General features: G+C 42.0%; 1 protein-coding gene across 8 annotated transcripts in view; it reads right to left on the bottom strand.

The window, feature by feature from the left end:
* Nucleotides 1-18,504, bottom strand: part of Aebp2 (AE binding protein 2) — a 56,019-nt gene that overhangs the window by 15,245 nt on the left and 22,270 nt on the right. For 4 of the 8 annotated variants that reach the window (XM_006506909.3, XM_006506905.3, NM_001309437.1 and 1 more), the window contains exons 6-9: nt 16,351-16,418; nt 15,143-15,256; nt 12,446-12,472; nt 7,747-11,912 (exon numbers count right to left, since the gene is read on the bottom strand). In XM_006506909.3, the coding sequence (XP_006506972.1) occupies nt 11,867-11,912; nt 12,446-12,472; nt 15,143-15,256; nt 16,351-16,418 (255 nt within the window). In that variant the 3' untranslated portion in view covers nt 7,747-11,866. Of the gene's footprint in view, nt 1-7,746; nt 12,473-15,142; nt 15,257-16,350; nt 16,419-18,504 lie in introns of those variants that run through there. The other 4 variants (NM_178803.2, NM_001005605.2, XM_006506906.1 and 1 more) reach the window with 3 other exon arrangements.

Genomic DNA, 18,504 nt, shown 5'->3' with positions numbered 1-18,504 from the left:
CCATTTCTCCTGGCCAGTCCACGTCTGTCAAGGATCCTTAAGTTTACCCTGCTCCAATTATACTGCTTGAGTTTCTTTAGGGGTAGATACTAAGGAGATTCCTGGACTCATGACCTCATTTAGAATTCCCAGCTTAGTGCTTATCTTAATCTCCAGAGCACAAGGAAGACTTACAAACAGGGCCAGATAGTCATTTCCCTAAAAGCTGAAGGGATGGTAAGTTTATGAGTTTCCTGAGGAGGAAAAGACAAGACTCGGGGGCTGGTGAGATGGCTCAGTGAGTAAGAGCACTGACTGCTCTTCCAAAGGTCAAATCCCAGCAACCACATGGTGGCGCACAACCACCCGCAATAAGATCTGATGCCCTCTTCTGGTGTGTCTGAAGACAGCTACAGTGTACTTATATATAATAATAAATAAATCTTTGGGCTGGAGCAAGCAGGGCACTGAACAAGCAGAGTTGACTGGAGCAAGCAGAGGTCCTAAAATTCAATTCCCAACAACCACATGAAGGCTCACAATCATCTGTACATTTTATGTATATGTACTCATATACATAATAAAAATAAATAAATACACTGAGGAAAGGACATAAATGAAACATGCTGCAGAAACTGCCCAAGAACGCTGCACACAGAGACGTAGTAAACCTAAAGTGGGATGTGACATGACAGCAAGCATGGTATGTGGCTCAGGTTTGCTGGAACTGTGTCCATTGTGTGCTGGCTTCCAGACTCTCGCTGTTTCCGGTGGATACGGCTGTGTTCCTTTGCCTTGGCTGCAGTCTCCCCAGCAGTCAGGGTCAACACTAACAACACACAGGCAGCCCTGTTCCCATGCTAAGAGGACTCAAGTCAGAAATCAACAATGGGGAAGCCAAGCATTCAGGGGTGAGAGGAACATGTTGGCAACCTGAGGGAAACGAGCAGATGTATGAAGAATGGATGTCACCTGAGGCCGAAAAGTTGAAGTCTGAAAGCTTCTGAGGTGCTCTCAGCATCAGGAAATGTTAAGAGCTTACTGGCAAATAGGGCTACTGATTAAGAAACATGACCTTATAATAATGTGAGGGCGTTTCCAGAGAACGGTAAAGAGGGAAACCCCACTTTGAATATCCGTGACATCGTGCCACTGGCTGAGTGAAAAGGAGACAGCTGGGGGCTTAGCTGCCCTTGCAGAGTCCTTGGTGATTCCCAGCACCAGGTAGTGGCTCACAACCACCTGCAACTCCAGTTCCACAGGACTAACCCTTGCAGCTTCCTGCATGGAGTGTGCACCCAAGCACGCGCATACACATGTACACACACACACACACACACACACACTGCTTTTTCAATAATTTAGGTTTTTTTTGTATTTTGTTTTTCGAGACAGGGTTTCTCTGTGTAGCCCTGGCTGTCCTGGAGCTCACTTTGTAGACCAGGCTGGCCTCAGAACTCAGAAATCCACCTGCCTCTGCCTCCCGAGTGCTGGGATTATAGGCGTGCGCCACCTCGCCCGGCAATTTAGGGTTTTTTTGTTTGTTTGTTTGTTGTTTCTTATTTTTCATGTCAGGGTTTCTCTGTATAGGCATGGCTGTCTTGAAATTGTCTGCGGACCAGGTTGATCTCAGACTCAGAGACCTGTTACTTTCATGTTATATGCCGAGTATGTACCCATATTCCCTCTGAAGGCAAAATTCCCTCTCACAAGCAAGCAGCCAAGCTCCTAGAACCAACAGCGATTCTACACAGTTGTCAGGATGTCTTCGTCCATTGCTTTAGTTCTTTTACATCGGACATCTTTACTGCCTTACCTCAACTGGGCGACAGTGTGCAATGGCTTCTTTTCTGCTCGCATAAGGAAACAGCATTGGTGCTGCAATCACAAGCGTTCCTGATTGCATCACTGGAAACTGTGAGTCTGGCTGGGATAGTTACGTGTGCTGCCAGGAAGCACGCACACTCCTTATGCTCTGGAGCAGTAATCAGAAGCAACTCTTTGCAATCGGGTGCTAGCTGTAGTAAATACTCCTGAGGAGTCGTCTGGGCTGTCTGTTAGCTACAACACAGGATCAAGGGCCATGAAGCTAATACCTAAGACCTGCAGACATCTGCAACTTCCTGTATGAAGAAAATCAGACTCATTACAAACAAAGATGTAAAACATTAACATGTCAAGCCTGGCTTGGAGGAGTATGCACGCCTTTAATCCCATCGTGTGTGCAGCAAAAGCAGGCAGGTCCCTGTGAGTACTCTCAGTGGGTTCAAATACATGATTACTCATTTAAAAAAAAATTCTTTTGTTTGGGGGTAATCACTCTGCAGAAGGCTGGCTTAGAACATGGGGCAGGTCATTTGCCAAAGCCTCCCAAATGTTAGTGTTTTAGGCACAGGGCACCATGCCTGGCTAAAGGGGATTGGCATCTCTGGTTTAGATCAGGTAGACCTAGCTTTCTTGGGATTGCTGGGTAAGCATTCAAGCAGGTTATCTCAGTTCAACCCGTAACGCTTACTTACAACAAACACTAACTGAAAGGAGACTTGAAGATGGCTACCCATACATCCCGCTGTCCATCTGGCTGTAAAACGCCTGACGACCTGGGAAGACACCATGAATCTTACAGAATCACCTGCTACATCCTCACCACATCTACAGAGGCCGGGCGTGGTGCCACACGCCTTTAATCCCAGCACTTGGGAGGCAGAGGCAGGGGGATTTCTGAATTCCTGGACAGTCAGGACTACAGAGAAACCCTGTCTCAAAAAAACAAAACAACAAAACGAAACAAAACAAAAAACCCACATCTACAGACGGACTGATTAATGGGTAAACCTGAACGTGTTTTGTCCAGATCAGTCTAGCCTTTTCCCCTTTTAATTGATTTAAAAAATGCTTCCTTGTAGCCTAGTGGTGGTGGTACATAACTTTTTCCCCAGGACCTGGGAGGCAAAGGCAGGCAGATCTCTGTATGAGTTCCAGACTAGTCTGGTCTGCAAAGTTCCAGGACATCCAGGGCTACACAGAGAAATCCTGACTCAAAAAATGGAAAGAAAAGAAAAGAAAAGAAAAGGAAAGGAAAGGAAAGGAAAGGAAAGGAAAGGAAAGGAAAGGAAAGGAAAGGAAAGGAAAGGAAAGGAAAGGAAAGGAAAGGAAAAAGGAAAAAGGAAAAAGGAAAAAGGAAAAAGGAAAAAGGAAAAAGGAAAAAGGAAAAAGGAAAAAGGAAAAAGGAAAAAGGAAAAAGGAAAAAGGAAAAAGGAAAAAGGAAAAAGGAAAAAGGAAAAAGGAAAAAGGAAAAAGGAAAAAGGAAGAGAAGAGGAGGGGAGGGGGAGGGGGAGGGGGAGGGAAGGGAGAAAGAAAGAAAGAAAGAAAGAAAGAAAGAAAGAAAGAAAGAAAGAAAGAAAGAAAGAAAGAAAGAAAGAAAGAAAGAAAGAAAGAAAGAAAGAAAGAAAGAAAGAGGGAGGTGGGGAGGGAGAAAAAGGAGCCAATGCTACCTTCCTCATTTCGTGAAATCCTTATGGACTGGGTGGAGGATGAAGTGGTGCGAACAAGCAAGGACCCTCTGATCCGGGAGGTTCAGGTTTCTGTCAAGGGTTGGATGAAATGATCCTAGACATGGCGTGTGAAGTATACTAGGCTGAGCCTTCAGAGTCTACCAAACATCAGAGAAGGCCGGTTCATAACTGCAGCCACAGCAGCTACGCCTCTGTGCTTCCCTTTATCCTCATCTCATTAAAGGCTCAGTCTTCAGCTACTTAGTACTCATTAAATGTTTGAAATTTCCGTATGACCACAACCAGCCAGCCACTCTGTGCCAAAGGACATTCCCTATTTCACACAATGTTATGCTGATAAACTTTGCCCCTCAAGGAATTTGCCCAAAATTAACCATACTTACAAAGGAGGCAGAGAGTAAATTTTTGGCTTGGGCTTGTTTTAGTGAGGTTGGCTTTCTCCCACCTACACATGTATTTAGCGAGAACTTCTCTCTCTGCCAATTTTGAATATGCCACACGGGAAGGCAAGACCTATTTTAAGGAGATATATATATATATATATATATATATATATATATATATAATTTTTTGCACTAAGGTAAAAGGGACATTTTATTGTAGTTTACTTTGCCCTAAGGTTTGTTTTGTTTTAATCCAATAAAAACAAACTGAAGAGAGATGGCATTCCATGTCTATAAACCCTGGCTAGGGAGAACAGATACAGCCTCAGGACAGGTGAGCCCGGACTAACACAGGTAAGGAGGGAGAAAAGGAGAAAGGGAGAGGGGGAGGGGAGCAAAGGGAGCAGGGTCAGAATCTCTCCCTATGGGCATCGAGAGGTCCCCAACTTTTCCAAATGTGATGTAAGAAAGTATTGTGCCCTTAGAGTTTCCCCCCTACACTTGAAAAGGGAAACACAGAAACGAACTTGCCAAGCCCTAGTATCTCGGAACCGTCGGGCACTTGCTATCTGGTGTCTACTCTCCTCTCATCAATCTTACCCCGACTGTTCCACAGGGCCCAGAATGCTGACATCAACTTGGATACACAGGAGGACAAGGCAGTTTTGATCAGTGACTTGAGCCATGAATTAGTAGTTGTTCTTTTATCCTTTGGCAGCTGATAAGCACATCAATTTATTGGAGGATGGGGAAAAAGAAGTTAAGCTGGGAATGGCGACACACACTTAAATCCTAGTTCTATGGAGACAAAGGCAGGCAGATTCTGTGTATGCAAGGCTAGCCAAGACTACAGAGACCTTGCCTCAAAAGAAAAAAAAAAAAAGCAAAGCACTGGGTCCTATGCCATTTGCTCAGTGGTTCCTCAGGTCTCCTGCTCATGCCCACCCAGACTTTACAGAGGGAGGATGGTATTCCTCTTAGAGGTTAAAAAGGAGTGCTGCCTTCTATTTGAAATCTGTCACTCCTCAGCACTGAGTGCCTCTCCCTCATTGGTATAGCACTCACACTACCAAGTTGGTCATTCTTACCAGTTTAAAGCTAAGTTCCCTCGAGTCATCAGACTAACACTATATCAACTCCTAATAGTTCTATGCACTTCTAAGACATTTTTAGTGTGCTATTTTACTAGCTAGCCTCAGATTGGTTTAACACAACCATTTTCTACCTCCATTCTAATCAGGTTTTTAAAGATACTCTTCCACCTGCTCTTTGTGTTTCTCAGCAGTTATGATTGTATGCATGCACACATATGCATGCTTATGTATGTGTTCACGTGTGGGTGGGAGGCCTATGATCAACAGTGTCTTCCTCAATCCCACCTTATTTACTGGCACAGGGTCTTCTCCCTAAACTTACCAACTCGGCTAGACTGGCAGGAGAGTAGGCTCCAGCCTCAATGTAAGGACTATAAGCACACGCTGCCTTGCACTGCTTTTTTGTTTAGGTTTTGGTTTTGTTTTGTTTTTTGTAGGTAAGGAGCTGGTGATCTGAATTTAGCTAAACAGTCTTCATGGCTGCACAGCTGAGCTCTCCTGACCTGCCATGTCATTTAAAACGTGTGTGTGTGGGGTGTGTGTGTGTGTGTGTGTGAGAGAGAGAGAGAGAGATCTTAACTTTCCTTTGTTCAATACCTCATGTCCACAAAGATAACTTCCTGTCATATAAACTCATCTTCAAGCACAATAAAATGTCAGTCCAAGAAATCTGAGGGTTTTATCTGGGGGGGTGGGGGGTATGTGGTGGTGAAGAGATGGCTCAGAGGTTAACAGCACTGTTTGTTCTTCCAGAGGTTCAGTTCCCAGCAACCACATAGCGGCTCACAACCATCTGTGATGAGTTCTCCTGCCCGAAAGAGAGAGAGAGAGAGAGAGAGAGAGAGAGAGAGAGAGAGAGAGAGAGAGAGAGAGAGAGAGAGAGAGAGAGAGAAATGAAATGAAATCTGAGATAGTCCCTTTATCATTTCTATCTGGGAATAGAATGAAACTAATGCATGCCCTACCATTCTCTGGCCTCTTGGTCTTTACATTTTGCTACATGTGCCCTATGTTGGCATCCTTTCTAGTAATGCCTGCATGGCTCTAACTCCTTTGTCTCACAGGAGCTTACCACCTGTCTCAAAACCACATCTTAAGTCCACTCCCAGCCCCATTTCTTTATAGTATGTGCCTATCGACTGTCGACTCCCATCCACACACTTCTACAGATCAAAAATAGTTTAGAGACAGGCAAGGTGGCAACATACCTTTTATCCCAGCCTCAGGAGCCTAAGGCAAAAGAAGTTAAAGGCCTAGGATGCGGGAGGTGTTTTAATGAAGGAGGGGAGTCATCCTGGAAGACAACTCAGTGGGTTGCTGGCCCCAAATTCAATTCCCAACATCGGGGTAAGGAATTCAGGACTAAACTACTGAAATATTGTCCTAGTATCCCCAGTGCTAGTGTATGAAATGTATCTCAAATCAGTGTGTAAAGTCTGACAAGCCAGAGCTCTGTTACTGAGGCAGAGGATTAGACAGGACAGGGCAGTGCACACAGGTGTTCAAGGTCATCTTGAGCCACATACATAGCGTATACCTGTCACAGAAAGGCAAGAACTTTGGGGCAGAGCTATTTTACTAGCTAGCCTCAAATGCACAGGGGCCCAGCAACAGAAACTGGCCAAACAGATCATTCAATTCCCACTCAATTCACTTAATAAATCTCTAAGAGCAACCTTAAGTCAGAAGAGTTCAGCTGACTAATGTTTCCAATACTGACTTCAAATACAAACAGCTAAAAGGGAGAAGCAGAAAGTCTAGTTTTCTCTATTTATCAACCTCAGTTTGGTAACTACAACTCAACAAAACAAAAAACAGATGTTTAGAACGGTTTTTAAAGCAGCACATCTGACAAGGAAATGAGACCTATGCCATAAAAGCAGAGGGGGGTGAGGGTGGGGGCACAAGAGGAAGGCACCAAGGGAGGCAGATGGAATGTATGATGTACACAAACAAAAATGTAACAATGAGACCACTTTCTCTGTACATTGACCTTTAAAGACAAGATTCCTGATAGCATTCTCCCAGTTCTAACTGTAGCTTACACACTGGCTACAGATTAGTTCTCACGGAGATTATGTTTGTGTGGGTTAAGTACAAGGCCCCAATGGAGTACTGGATCCTGTGCTGCTGGAGTTACAGATGGTTGTGAGCAGCCCAAGACACTGGGAAGTCAGGTCCACAAAAGCAGCACACTCCGCCACTGATCCACCCCTCAGTCCACTCATCTTCTAAGGGTTCATGTTCATGTATACTTTGTGTTTTCAGCATCTCTGATTTAGGGTCCGTGTCTGCTTTTTAACTGCACTGTCCATTCTTACTCAGTGTGGAGCCACTTGCTACTGTGTGGACTTCCCAACTGTGTGTTCCAACCATATCCTTCTGTGCAGAAATCAGACCACTCAAAGATCAAGGAGAAGGCATATGCTGAGACACAAACAACAGAGACTGACTAATGTCTACCTACAGAAGCCGACATCCACCACGCCTGCACCAATGGTCAATGAAGCTCTCAGGTGAGGACCACACAGAGACATTTATGAACATTTAGGTCACTCGTGAACAGCATCCGGCAGTGTTCCTGGCTAGACTGGCTGCGCTAGACTTGGCAACCAAGAGAAGACTCCTGGCTGGGGTAAGGGGCCGGACGGATGGTAAGATGCTGGGCTCTGCTGCAGGTGCACCAAGAGCACAACTATAAAAATCCCAAGCCATGAGTCAAGACCCAGCCCAAATGTAATCACCTTACACACAAGAACCACAGTCATCAGAATATAAATTTGTGAACAATTCCTTTACAAGAAACATAGAAATCATTATAAAATTGTAAAATTTGTAAAGACACATTTTCTTCAGGCAGAGAATGTCAACCTTGAGGAACACACAACAGAGAACAGCAAGGCTCTGCAGCCTTCTAGAGAAACCACAGGCCAGACAGGTCCTGAGGACAGAATTACTGAAAACGCCATTTACAGCAATTTTATTGGTCTTACTGTTCTTAGAGGGTTCTTCCAAAAACAAGCTATATTTAATAGGATTAAATAAATCCAAATAATTACATTTCAACTGAGATTATAAAAAATAACATCAACAATCCTTCGCACTGGAGAGGTTTGGGTACCCACGCGTAGGTCCCTTTATTCTGTCTGTCAGTAAAGGCAGATACCATCCCTTGCTAAGCTCAACCCCCAGTGTCCCCTGCGCTGCAGTTGCCCACAGCACCGTACTGACAGGACAAACACTTTGTCAGTGATTTTGTGTGGAGTACAATCCTGGCGGCCTTCGGGGGCATCAGTGAGGACATCATAGTGAGGTTAAACACATCTATCATCACCTTGCTCATCTCTGAGACGCAACTGACCTAGAAAAAACCTGCTCTAGCCTGCTTACACCCTCTTTGCAGATTAACAGTCCCGTGTGACACTACAAACTTAACTTGGGAAAGAAATAAAGTTGGATAAGTTTTGTTTTTAAATTTTAACAATATAAAAGTCATAATACAACATTTCATGCCTATATTTAAGGTTATTCAGGTTCTAAAGGAAATAATAGAAATTACAAAATATTCTCGCCTTTATTACAAAGAAAACCTCTACAAATGTTATTTATATTAAAGCTATAGTGTTAGAATTGCAAAATGCCCTACACCAGGTCATAAGATTCTTGAACAATTAAAAAAAATATTTATACACAAACTTTTTAACCTTTTATGAAATAGAATAGAAAAATATCTTAAATTAAAACCTCACAAAGTGCCACTCTGCTTTTTAAAAAAGACTTCCAAATAACATATGGTTTGAAATTTTCTTTACAAATAAACCACATATGTTTATGTATCTCTGCAACCTGAGGTCTTGTCAGACACATCACTGTGTCAGGCTTTCTACTCGAAGTCCACACCGTCTAAAATTTGGTTTGCCTTTAGGATTTATACAGGAGTATTATAAAAATTAAAAAAGTAAAGCTGTTACTCAAACTATTTACACTGCTTCAACCACATTTACCCACTTTGATATTCAGTCAATATTATCTCATCTCTTGTTAACCATGCATCAAGAAAACAGTTCAACGCAAACAACAGATCATCCATGTTTTTAACTCTGGCAAATTCTACCTTTGCAGAAGATCATTTGCACATTTACTTGTTGGGGAAGACAATTCTCCGGTCTGTTCTCGCTTCAGACCACGTGACTCCCAGGCATGGAACTCAGGCCACCATGCCTGTTGCCCAACACCTTCATCGAGAGCCACCTCAATGGCACCTATTTCCCTAATGTGTGACACAGAGAAAAAAAACTCTAATTATCAGTATTTCTTCTTTCCTTTTTGGTTTGTTTGCCTCAGGATATCACTCGGGCCTTGAACTCTTGGAAATCCTCTTGCTTCGTCCTCCCAAATGCAGGGCTTTAGTCAGCACACCCGGCTTTTTATGTTCAATGAGATAGACACATGTGAAAATACTTGAGGGTTAAGTATTGTCCACTTTATTTTCTTTTCATCTGAAATTCAGAATTAATGTGCAACCACATTAATGTATGAACAGGTTTACTAGAAAAATAAAGAATTTAAAATTTTTACAACATTTCCTACTTCAAGATTCTTTTCGCTAGAACAAACGTTCCTTGTGGTTGTAACAGAGTCTGACTTACAGACTCTCATTCAATCCCTGAAAGACAAAGCACACATGGGAAAATTGTAGATCCTCAACAATATTAAGAAATTTAAATGAAAAGTTCCACCCAAACGCCATGTGCTTCGGTGCCTGTGGCAGCACTTCCTGTGAAGTGTATTAAACCGTCTTCTCGGAGCTCTAGCCCCGTGCTCACTACTACTATCAACATGGCCATATTGAGTACAAACTGTGTGGTCTGTGTTCACTGCTCCAAAAATGTTACCAGCTACATGATATGAGTAAGCACCTCTGTATAGAGCAGACGTAACACCTCAGGCTCTCGGGCCCCTCAAGTCTCAGTACTCCAATAGGCAGGAAAAGACAAGCAACAGCTCTGAAAATGAGAGCAGGGCCTATGGTCTGTACTGTCCAGACATGGATTTGGGGCAGAAACAACCCAGGTCCACCATAAATGTCATATACAGACAGGCAGAGCAAGATCGGAGCTGGGTAAGAAGAAACATTAATGGATGTTACAGACTTAACTTTCCAATCACATTTGAATGTATATGTAGATATGCACACGCACAAGTTACCAAACTAGCTCACTTACAAGTGTCAAGCCCAAGTCAATGACAAGCAAAGGGACCCTGGATACCTGGGCACGCAGAGGCTAATCAACAACCAGCAGCATGGTTTGACATCACAAATTTTCTACATTGACAGTAATGAATGTTCTCTATGCACCTAAAGAAAATGTTGAATGTGTATTTCCAGATGTCATCCTAAAATTAAATTGAATTGTTACAATTTGAAGCTAAGTATAATTTGCTTTGTTTTATTAGAAAAAATACTCAAGCAAGGTCTACAATCATCGGTCAATTAATGACTTACAAGAACATGAGAAGTAAAATAAAAATACTAGTACAAACTATATGTCTCAAACACTCTATTTGGCAATATTTTAACAAACCAAAATGTTAAAGGAACATAGGAGATCGGAGAGTACTTCGCAGATACAGAATAAAACAAGTGATGAAGTGCTTAAGCAAAAGGAAAAACATAGTAAAAACACACTGCTTTCTTCTTCTGAAAATAGACTCCTGTTAGCTACAGAGCGTCTTAGCCGACCGTTCCCGAGCGAGCGTGCCCATCCGCAGTGCTTCCCCCTCGTCCCTCAGGCTCCATGACTGTTCCATGCCTACCTCTTCACCTGCTAAAGCCCCCCCATCCTTTTAGGACCTTGTGCGTGTGGTCTTTCTTTTTTAAGCAAATGAGAAATGATCTATGTATCATGGAATCTTTCCCATTTTGGAACCAAAGAATTAAATTTATATTTGTCTATTCTTTAAAAAATTTAGAGTAAAAACTGCTGGTATTGCTGTCACTGTAGGGAGTGAGGACTCCAAGGAAGGAGTGCTTTCTGCAGCCTGACTGCATAGCAGGCGCTTACTTTACGGTACCGCTCCCAACAGTAAGGAACAGCGACTCAGCCACTGTCAGAGGGAGTGCCATAAACTTCTATTATGGGTCTCCGTCCTCCCTCAGAGACTTTCTGGAAGGACGCCCGCCCAATGCTTTGTTCTTAGACATTAACAGTAGTACACAGTCCCTTCAGTCTGCAGACATCTCTCCTAAAGGTGCTTTGTTAGCAATCCCTCTGGCAGCACTAGTGAATTACAATTTCCTTCAATATTATTTCTACCATAATATATACATTGACTTTCATGCCTCTAGAAAACATCTACAGTACATTTCATAATAGAAAAATATATTACAAATCTGCTGAATTATTTACAAGCAACGCTCTATTATCTCTATGCAACATTTGTTTGATACAGTACTGACAAGTTACACATTTCTGTAAAAGTTAAAAAAATTCCATATGGCTTCTTGCCTGCCAAGCAAGAAAGTGATTTTATTTTCCTTTTCAAAACCAACTTTGGTGCTTAAAAGATTCAGTTTGAAGATATTTTTAAAAAAAATACAATTTTTTAACATTAAAAAAAATTAAAAAAAAAAACACTTTCCTCAGGAAAAAAATTAAAGAGTCAGAGGTTAAATGAAAATATGGAGATTACTCAAATAATTTGAAACTGAGGTTTTTTTCAAAAACCATTAACAAAAGAGTTATGTAGGTAAATATTAACACGCTGTCCCCATGAGAGAGAGAGAGAGACCCTAGTCCTGAAAAGGGAGCCACCAGACACACGGCAATACTCTTTAACAGTGATTCTCAGACCTAATTCGATAGACGAATTTTTAGTTGATTGCAAATGTCGTTCACTGTTTGCTTAAATACAAATTGAACATTTTTCTTATCAGAGTTCTGCAAAAGAACACAAATGGCAACCAATCACATCTATTTATCATAACTGAAAGGTTAGTTATCTTTTGATAATCTCCACTGTCTAAATATTTTCTATCAGGACTTCAAATCAATACACACTGTCAAGATGGTTATCTTACAGTGCTTTTGGTGTTTTTAAGGGCAATTGTTTGTCTCTCCAATAAAACTACTGTAATCACTAGGGGGGAAGAAAAAAAGCAGCTTAAGCAGCGAGCATGCAAAGCCTTTTCAGAAGCTGTTCCACTGAGTTGCCAGAGAGTGTCTGCGCAGTCTCCCACAGCGCCATTCCATGCCATGTGGACTGCAGTATATATTAATATATTCCACAGAAGACCTCCTTCACTCACAGAATGTCCACACTAGCCATAAATAGTACTCTAAATACTGGACTTAAAGTAAAGGAGGAAGGAAGGGGTTGACTGTAATGTGCAACTTTCCCTAAGCCCATTGTCAGTGACTAAGACTGCAGGTGTCCCCGCGTGTTTGCTTTTATGTATTTATGAATGTTTTACCTCTTCAACCTCTTCTGCGGCATTGTTCTAGAAAGAAAAAGAAAAGTTCTTTATTCAGTTGAATCAAACACTTCAAAATATTAAAAATACTTGTAGAATTGAAAATAGTGATGGTGACAGACTATCACATGAGGTGATTTCCAAGTGTGGATGTGTGCCTTCAGTCCCAACTGCTGAAGACTGAGGCAGGGGAATGCTTGAGTCTGGGAGTTCAAGGACAGCTGGGGCAACACAGACAAACCTGTCTCAGGAAACAGATATACTGAGAGCAAAAGTAATTATCCTAAAACATACAGATAGAATGAGAAGAATTTACATCATTTTTAATTTTTAAAAAAAATCTGATAATTATTTCTATTATCAAGAGTTCCACGTCTAAAATGTATTTTCAACTATTTTTAAAGGTATGTTTATACTTCAAATAAATGCTCTTTTTAGTCACATTTGGAAGTGAAGTGTACACTTTCAGTAGAACAGTCATACTTTCATTTTGACATATATATAATTTTATATATAATAATCAATAAATTATTCCTCAAAAAACACAAGTTGGAAGGAATAACTTTTTCTGGTCAAAATCCAGCAAGTTAAGCCCTGATCTCACACCAAGACAATCAAGCCTTTATTACTATCCCACAGACTTCCAGTTCTCTCAATTCCAACTTTCAGAAGAAAAGCCCCAAAGACAAAGTTCAGTGCTAAGGTCCAGAGTTGTTTCTTCTCGGCTAGTTGCTTTAATATATTCATGAGGCATGCATGTCTGTAAGCTGAGCACTCAGGAGGCTGAAGGGGTGGAGCCCAGGACAGCCTGGGTACACAAAAAAAAAAAACCTCATTTCCCAAGAAGACACTTATGTATCTTGATCCAGTCAGCCTGGTTTCCATGAGTATTTCTGAACAATCAAATCTAAGTGTGAAGACTACTTTAAATCCCTTTCCCTAACACATGTAAAGTGTTTTCTATAAAGCACAACACACGAGCAGGACGTGGTGGCGCACGCCTTTAATCTCAGCACTTGGGAGGCAGGGGCAGGTGAATTTCTGAGTTCGAGGCCAGCCTGATCTACAGAGTGGGTTCCAGGACAGCCAGGGCTACACAGAGAAACCCTGTCTCAAACCCCCCCCCAAAAAAAAAGCACAACACACAACAATAAGTTGATGTGGGAAAGGATGAGGGAAGAGGACGGCGAACACAGGCATGGGTGCTCATCCAGCTGTTAACTCTGAAGGTACAGTCCTAAAAGTCCTAATGCAGACAAGCTCTCCCACAACAGAGCTCTCCTAGTTTCCATTACCTCCCCAGAGAGAAGTAGGATCAAATCTAAGTGAAGCACCATCAAATAAATAACACTCAGCTTTCAAAGTATGACTTTCCCATATTCTTAGTATGATTTCTCAATCTTATTCCATCTATCAAAGAATAAGTTTCACTGCATGTATCACTCACTTCCCACAAAGGCTATTTTAGTAAGGACGATCAAGAGTCTCAATGTTCCCTCATTGCAAGGCCCATGAATGTTAGCACTTTGCTCTCAGAACAATGTCTCAAACAGAAATCCTGATACACTGAATGGCATTTTAAACACCTTAGTCACAGGAGGAACAGGACCTTTCAAAGAGCTTGATTCCTACAAATGGAGCTTGTAGGGACAGAGACACAAATTAGTTGGTGGGACCCCTGACTGGCATAAGCACCCCAAGTTTTGATCACCACTACTCCACCCTACCCATCTCCGAATTAGCTAACCTCATGATGGCTAATCTATCTGGTGATCTGTCAATATCATCTTACTGCTGGCCAACCCACTCTAACAAGAAATATATTAAATTACAATGTCAACCTAAAAGTATAAGGCTGAGTACCTTCTTAGTCACTAGTCTGTTATATGGGCCACACAGCAGGAAATGAACACCCTACTGCAGTTATGATATATGCAGAGAGAGTAGTCCCAGAGAGGCTGCTATTGTTGTATATCAGCTAAGAAAAATTCCCAAGAATTTTTTTTGAACTTCCGAGAACTTCTTTGAACCACAGTCTGAAACTGCCAGGTCAGAGAAGCTGAGAAATGAGACTAGGGCCAGGCAGTGATGGCGCACACCTTTAATCCCAGCACTTGGGAGGCAGAGGCAGGAGAATTTCTAAGTCCGAGGCCAGTCTGGTCTACAGAGTGAGTTCCAGGACAGCCAGGGCTACACAGAGAAACCCTGTCTTGAAAAAACAAACAAGAAAAATAAAAGAATTGAGACTAGGAAATAGTTAACAAGCACAAAGCTACTTAAACCTCTCTTGGGCTCAGTCTGGGGAGAATGTGAGTGGAGTACCGGGCATACACAACACACTCCATTTCTTTCCAGGCCCACAGAGTCTGACACAGAGGCAGTGAGGCAGCACTGATGACACAGCCCCACAACCCATGCACCACCCAAGAAAGCTATTGGAAAGAAATATCTAGCACAAGTTGCTTGTCCCAAGCCCAGAAATCTATGTTCTGAAGCCTTTAGAGCAACATGGTTCTGAATGCTCTGATGAAAGATGTTCAATTAATCATGTCTAGGCAAAATCAAGACAAAATCCAGCATTTTAGATAAAGATTATATTTCATCTCTACTGAAAAATAAATTTCAACTCACCCAAAATTTAGAAAGATCAAAATAACAATTACGAAAGGAAAAGTATATTGTCACAAAGTAAATTACCTGTAAATGTTTGGGTCCAACAGCAAGGCAGTATCTTTGGGTAGCTTTGATAAATGAACTACTTTCGTTTTTAACTGATGTCGTTCACTCTCATTCACCCATACATCTGGCAGACTATGAATTAAAAAAGAAAAGCCAACAATTTATAGTTATCCTAGACGCACTGTCCCTGTGTCTTTACTTTTCTGATTCTCTGACAGAGACACCTATGCGCTTCTGCAAAGACAGGTATGGCAGACCACACAGGGAGCAGCACACATTCAGTGGGTAGCATTTGGGGTATAGGATGGACTAGAAATTTGTACAGTCTGGCTTCCAACTAAATCAAAGAAAATCTAACACTTTGTTTCTGTCAAGGAGAGATCTTTCATAAGACTGAGCCGAAAAAGAAAAGGTATTGGAAAAGGAAGGAAAGGAGAAAAGGCATGTATGTGTGACCAAAATCTAAATTTAAGAGTATTTAATCCTACAAGAGTCAAAGCCCTTTAATATCTGTATTGTTCAATTTCCATAACAGTAGGATTATGATGACATTGAAATTTGACATTTTTTAAATGTTTATTCTATTTTATGAGTATATGCCTGCATGCATGTGTGTCACGAATATGCCTGGTGCCTTGAAGGCCAAATGAGGGCATCTGGACAGTATGATGTGCCGTGTGTTGGGTGTTGAAAAAAAAAAAAAATCAAAACTGCCTGCTCAAAACTCAGCATTAATAAAGACCATGAGCTCACAGACAGTGGGTGACATGGAGAGGCAAAAAGTCTCCATGTGGTAGCAGCTTTCTAACCGAAGACCAGTCCACAAAAGTGATCACGATGACTTCATAACCTGGCCAAGAAAGCCATGGCTCGCTCGGGAGACCAGAGGCTCCCAGGCCCAGAACCTCCTCCAGCTGCTGTCTGTCAAGCTGCCCTGACATCACACACACTGACTCCTCTCCACACACTCTGACATCACACACACTGACTCCTCCTCCAGCTGCTGTCTGTCAAGCTGCCCTGACATCACACACACTGACTGGCGGGCAGAGTCCTCTCTCTCGGTCCTCACCAGACACAGTGCAGTTGAGCACAAAGTATAAAAAACTCAGCTCAGCTGTCAACTTGACAGCCTCAAAGCACAGTACATTCTGAAAGTTAAGTAATGTTTACACTCACAATTTTAAAAGTAAACGTTTTGCTTTCCCACACTGTCAAACACTCACATGTCTTCCGGCATCCAATGAAGCAAAAGCTTTATCTTTCCAGATTCCTCCTTTCTCTTCGCTATTACCTAGTAACAGTACAAAAAGAAAGACAGAAAACTATAAAACACCACTCGTCTATACTCTTAAATTGACATGGTCATGCCTACCAGGAAAGGCACTGCCACCACAACATCTTATCCTTTCTTCTTTGCACATGTCAACCTCTTCCCACAACACTGAAATTGCCAAGGTACCCACACACACTCATAAATTTAAAAAAAAAAAAAAAAACAAAACAAAAAAAAACTAAAGCAACTAATGGCTGTCAGGATGGCCGAGCAGTCATAAGCACTTTCTTCAAGGGCTGAGTCTGACTTGGGAGAACGGATCTACCAAAGGTCCTGAGTTCAAGTCCCAGCAACCACATGGTGGCTCACAACCATCCATAATGAGATCTGACGCCCTTTTCTGGTGCATCTGAAGACAGCTACAGTGTACTTAGATAAAATAATAAATAAATCTCTTTTAAAAAAAAGAGATGTCCAAATAAATATTGTTATATTGTTCTCAAAACATATCACAACTAATAATAGAACTTTATAAAGAAAACCAATTCTTTCCTATGGAAGCCTGTAGTTATATGATTGCATTAGCATTAGACTTGGCAATTAATGGAAAAATGCAAAAGTAGGTCTGGAGTTACAACAACAAATGCAGAACAACTCAGGCCAACACAGCATCACAACCAGATGTGTGGTTCTGCTGACCTCTTCTGGAGAAAACTTCACTGAAGGCACACATTAGCACATGTAGACAGTTTCAAGTAGTTCATGACAGTTACTAACAGGGACACTTACAGTTACAGTTTGTATTAAGCATTTCTGCCATTTTAGCAGGGAATGTATGTGGTGCTGTGTATCTACAATCCCAGGCCTCAAGAAGCTGAGGCAGGAGTTTGAAGGTAGCTTTGTAGACTGCCTCAAACGTTATTCTATAAAGGTTGATTCTACTCAACATAGAATGGTATTCACCACAGCCATGACAACTTGCTCAGCTGGCTGATTCCTCTCTAGCTCACAAGGATGTCCCACCCCCCCACGTTTCACATGACCCCCACCCCCACCCCACCCCCACGGCAAGGTCCCTCAGCATGCACTCACTCCATGTCAGTGCAGGCACTCACACTAGTGTACTTAAGGGTTCAATCACTCATCCTTGGTTATTACCCACACAACATACACAGTATGTCCTAATCTGCCCAGGCCCTTAGCCTTATATATTCTCCTAAGTGTTCCATCATCAAATGATGGGGATATTTTAGTTGGAAGTATTTACACACAAAATACATTTTTTTAAAAACCCAGAGCCGGGCGTGGTGGCGCACGCCTTTAATCCCAGCACTCGGGAGGCAGAGGCAGGCGGATTTCTGAGTTCGAGGCCAGCCTGGTCTACAGAGTGAGTTCCAGGACAGCCAGGGCTACACAGAGAAACCCTGTCTCAAAAAAACAAGAACAAAACAAACAAAAAAAACCCAATAAAACAAACACTAAACAATGGGGACATGCATGTGCTAACCCTAACACTAACACACACACACACTTTAAAAATAACTAGAAAAAGGCTAGAGACAGACGTGGTAGTCAAGAGTACTTGCTGCCCTTAAAGAGAATCCTTGGAGAGTTTGGATACCAGCAACCACGTGGCAACTCGCAGGCAGGCATACACATGCACATAAGTTAATAATACTTTTTAAAAAGAATGGCCAAGGGGGCTGGTGAGATGGCTCAGTGGGTAAGAGCACCCGACTGCTCTTCCGAAGGTCCGAAGTTCAAATCCCAGCAACCACATGGTGGCTCACAACCATCTGTAATGAGATCTGATGCCCTCTTCTGATGCATCTGAAGACAGCTACAGTGTACTTACATATAATAAATAAATAAATAAATAAATCTTAAAAAAAAAAAAAAAGAATGGCCAATAAATTTGTTCCTTGCTAACCAACTGATTTTACTGTTTTTTGTTTCTAAGCTGATATTCTGCTTGTTCTGGGTTGAAAACCTAGCCCCAAGAAATAGTGACTCTCCACAATGTGCTGGCCAGCCACGGTTCTAGAAAACTGAGGTTATACCTATGAAACAAAACACAATTAAAAATGTCCTCCTTCTGGGCTGG

Source organism: Mus musculus, chromosome 6 (genome assembly GCF_000001635.26).
Source record: "Mus musculus strain C57BL/6J chromosome 6, GRCm38.p6 C57BL/6J".
NCBI lineage: Eukaryota > Metazoa > Chordata > Mammalia > Rodentia > Muridae > Mus > Mus musculus.
The sequence above is the reverse complement of the archived record's forward strand: the minus strand, read 5'-3'. Positions and strand labels throughout refer to the sequence as shown.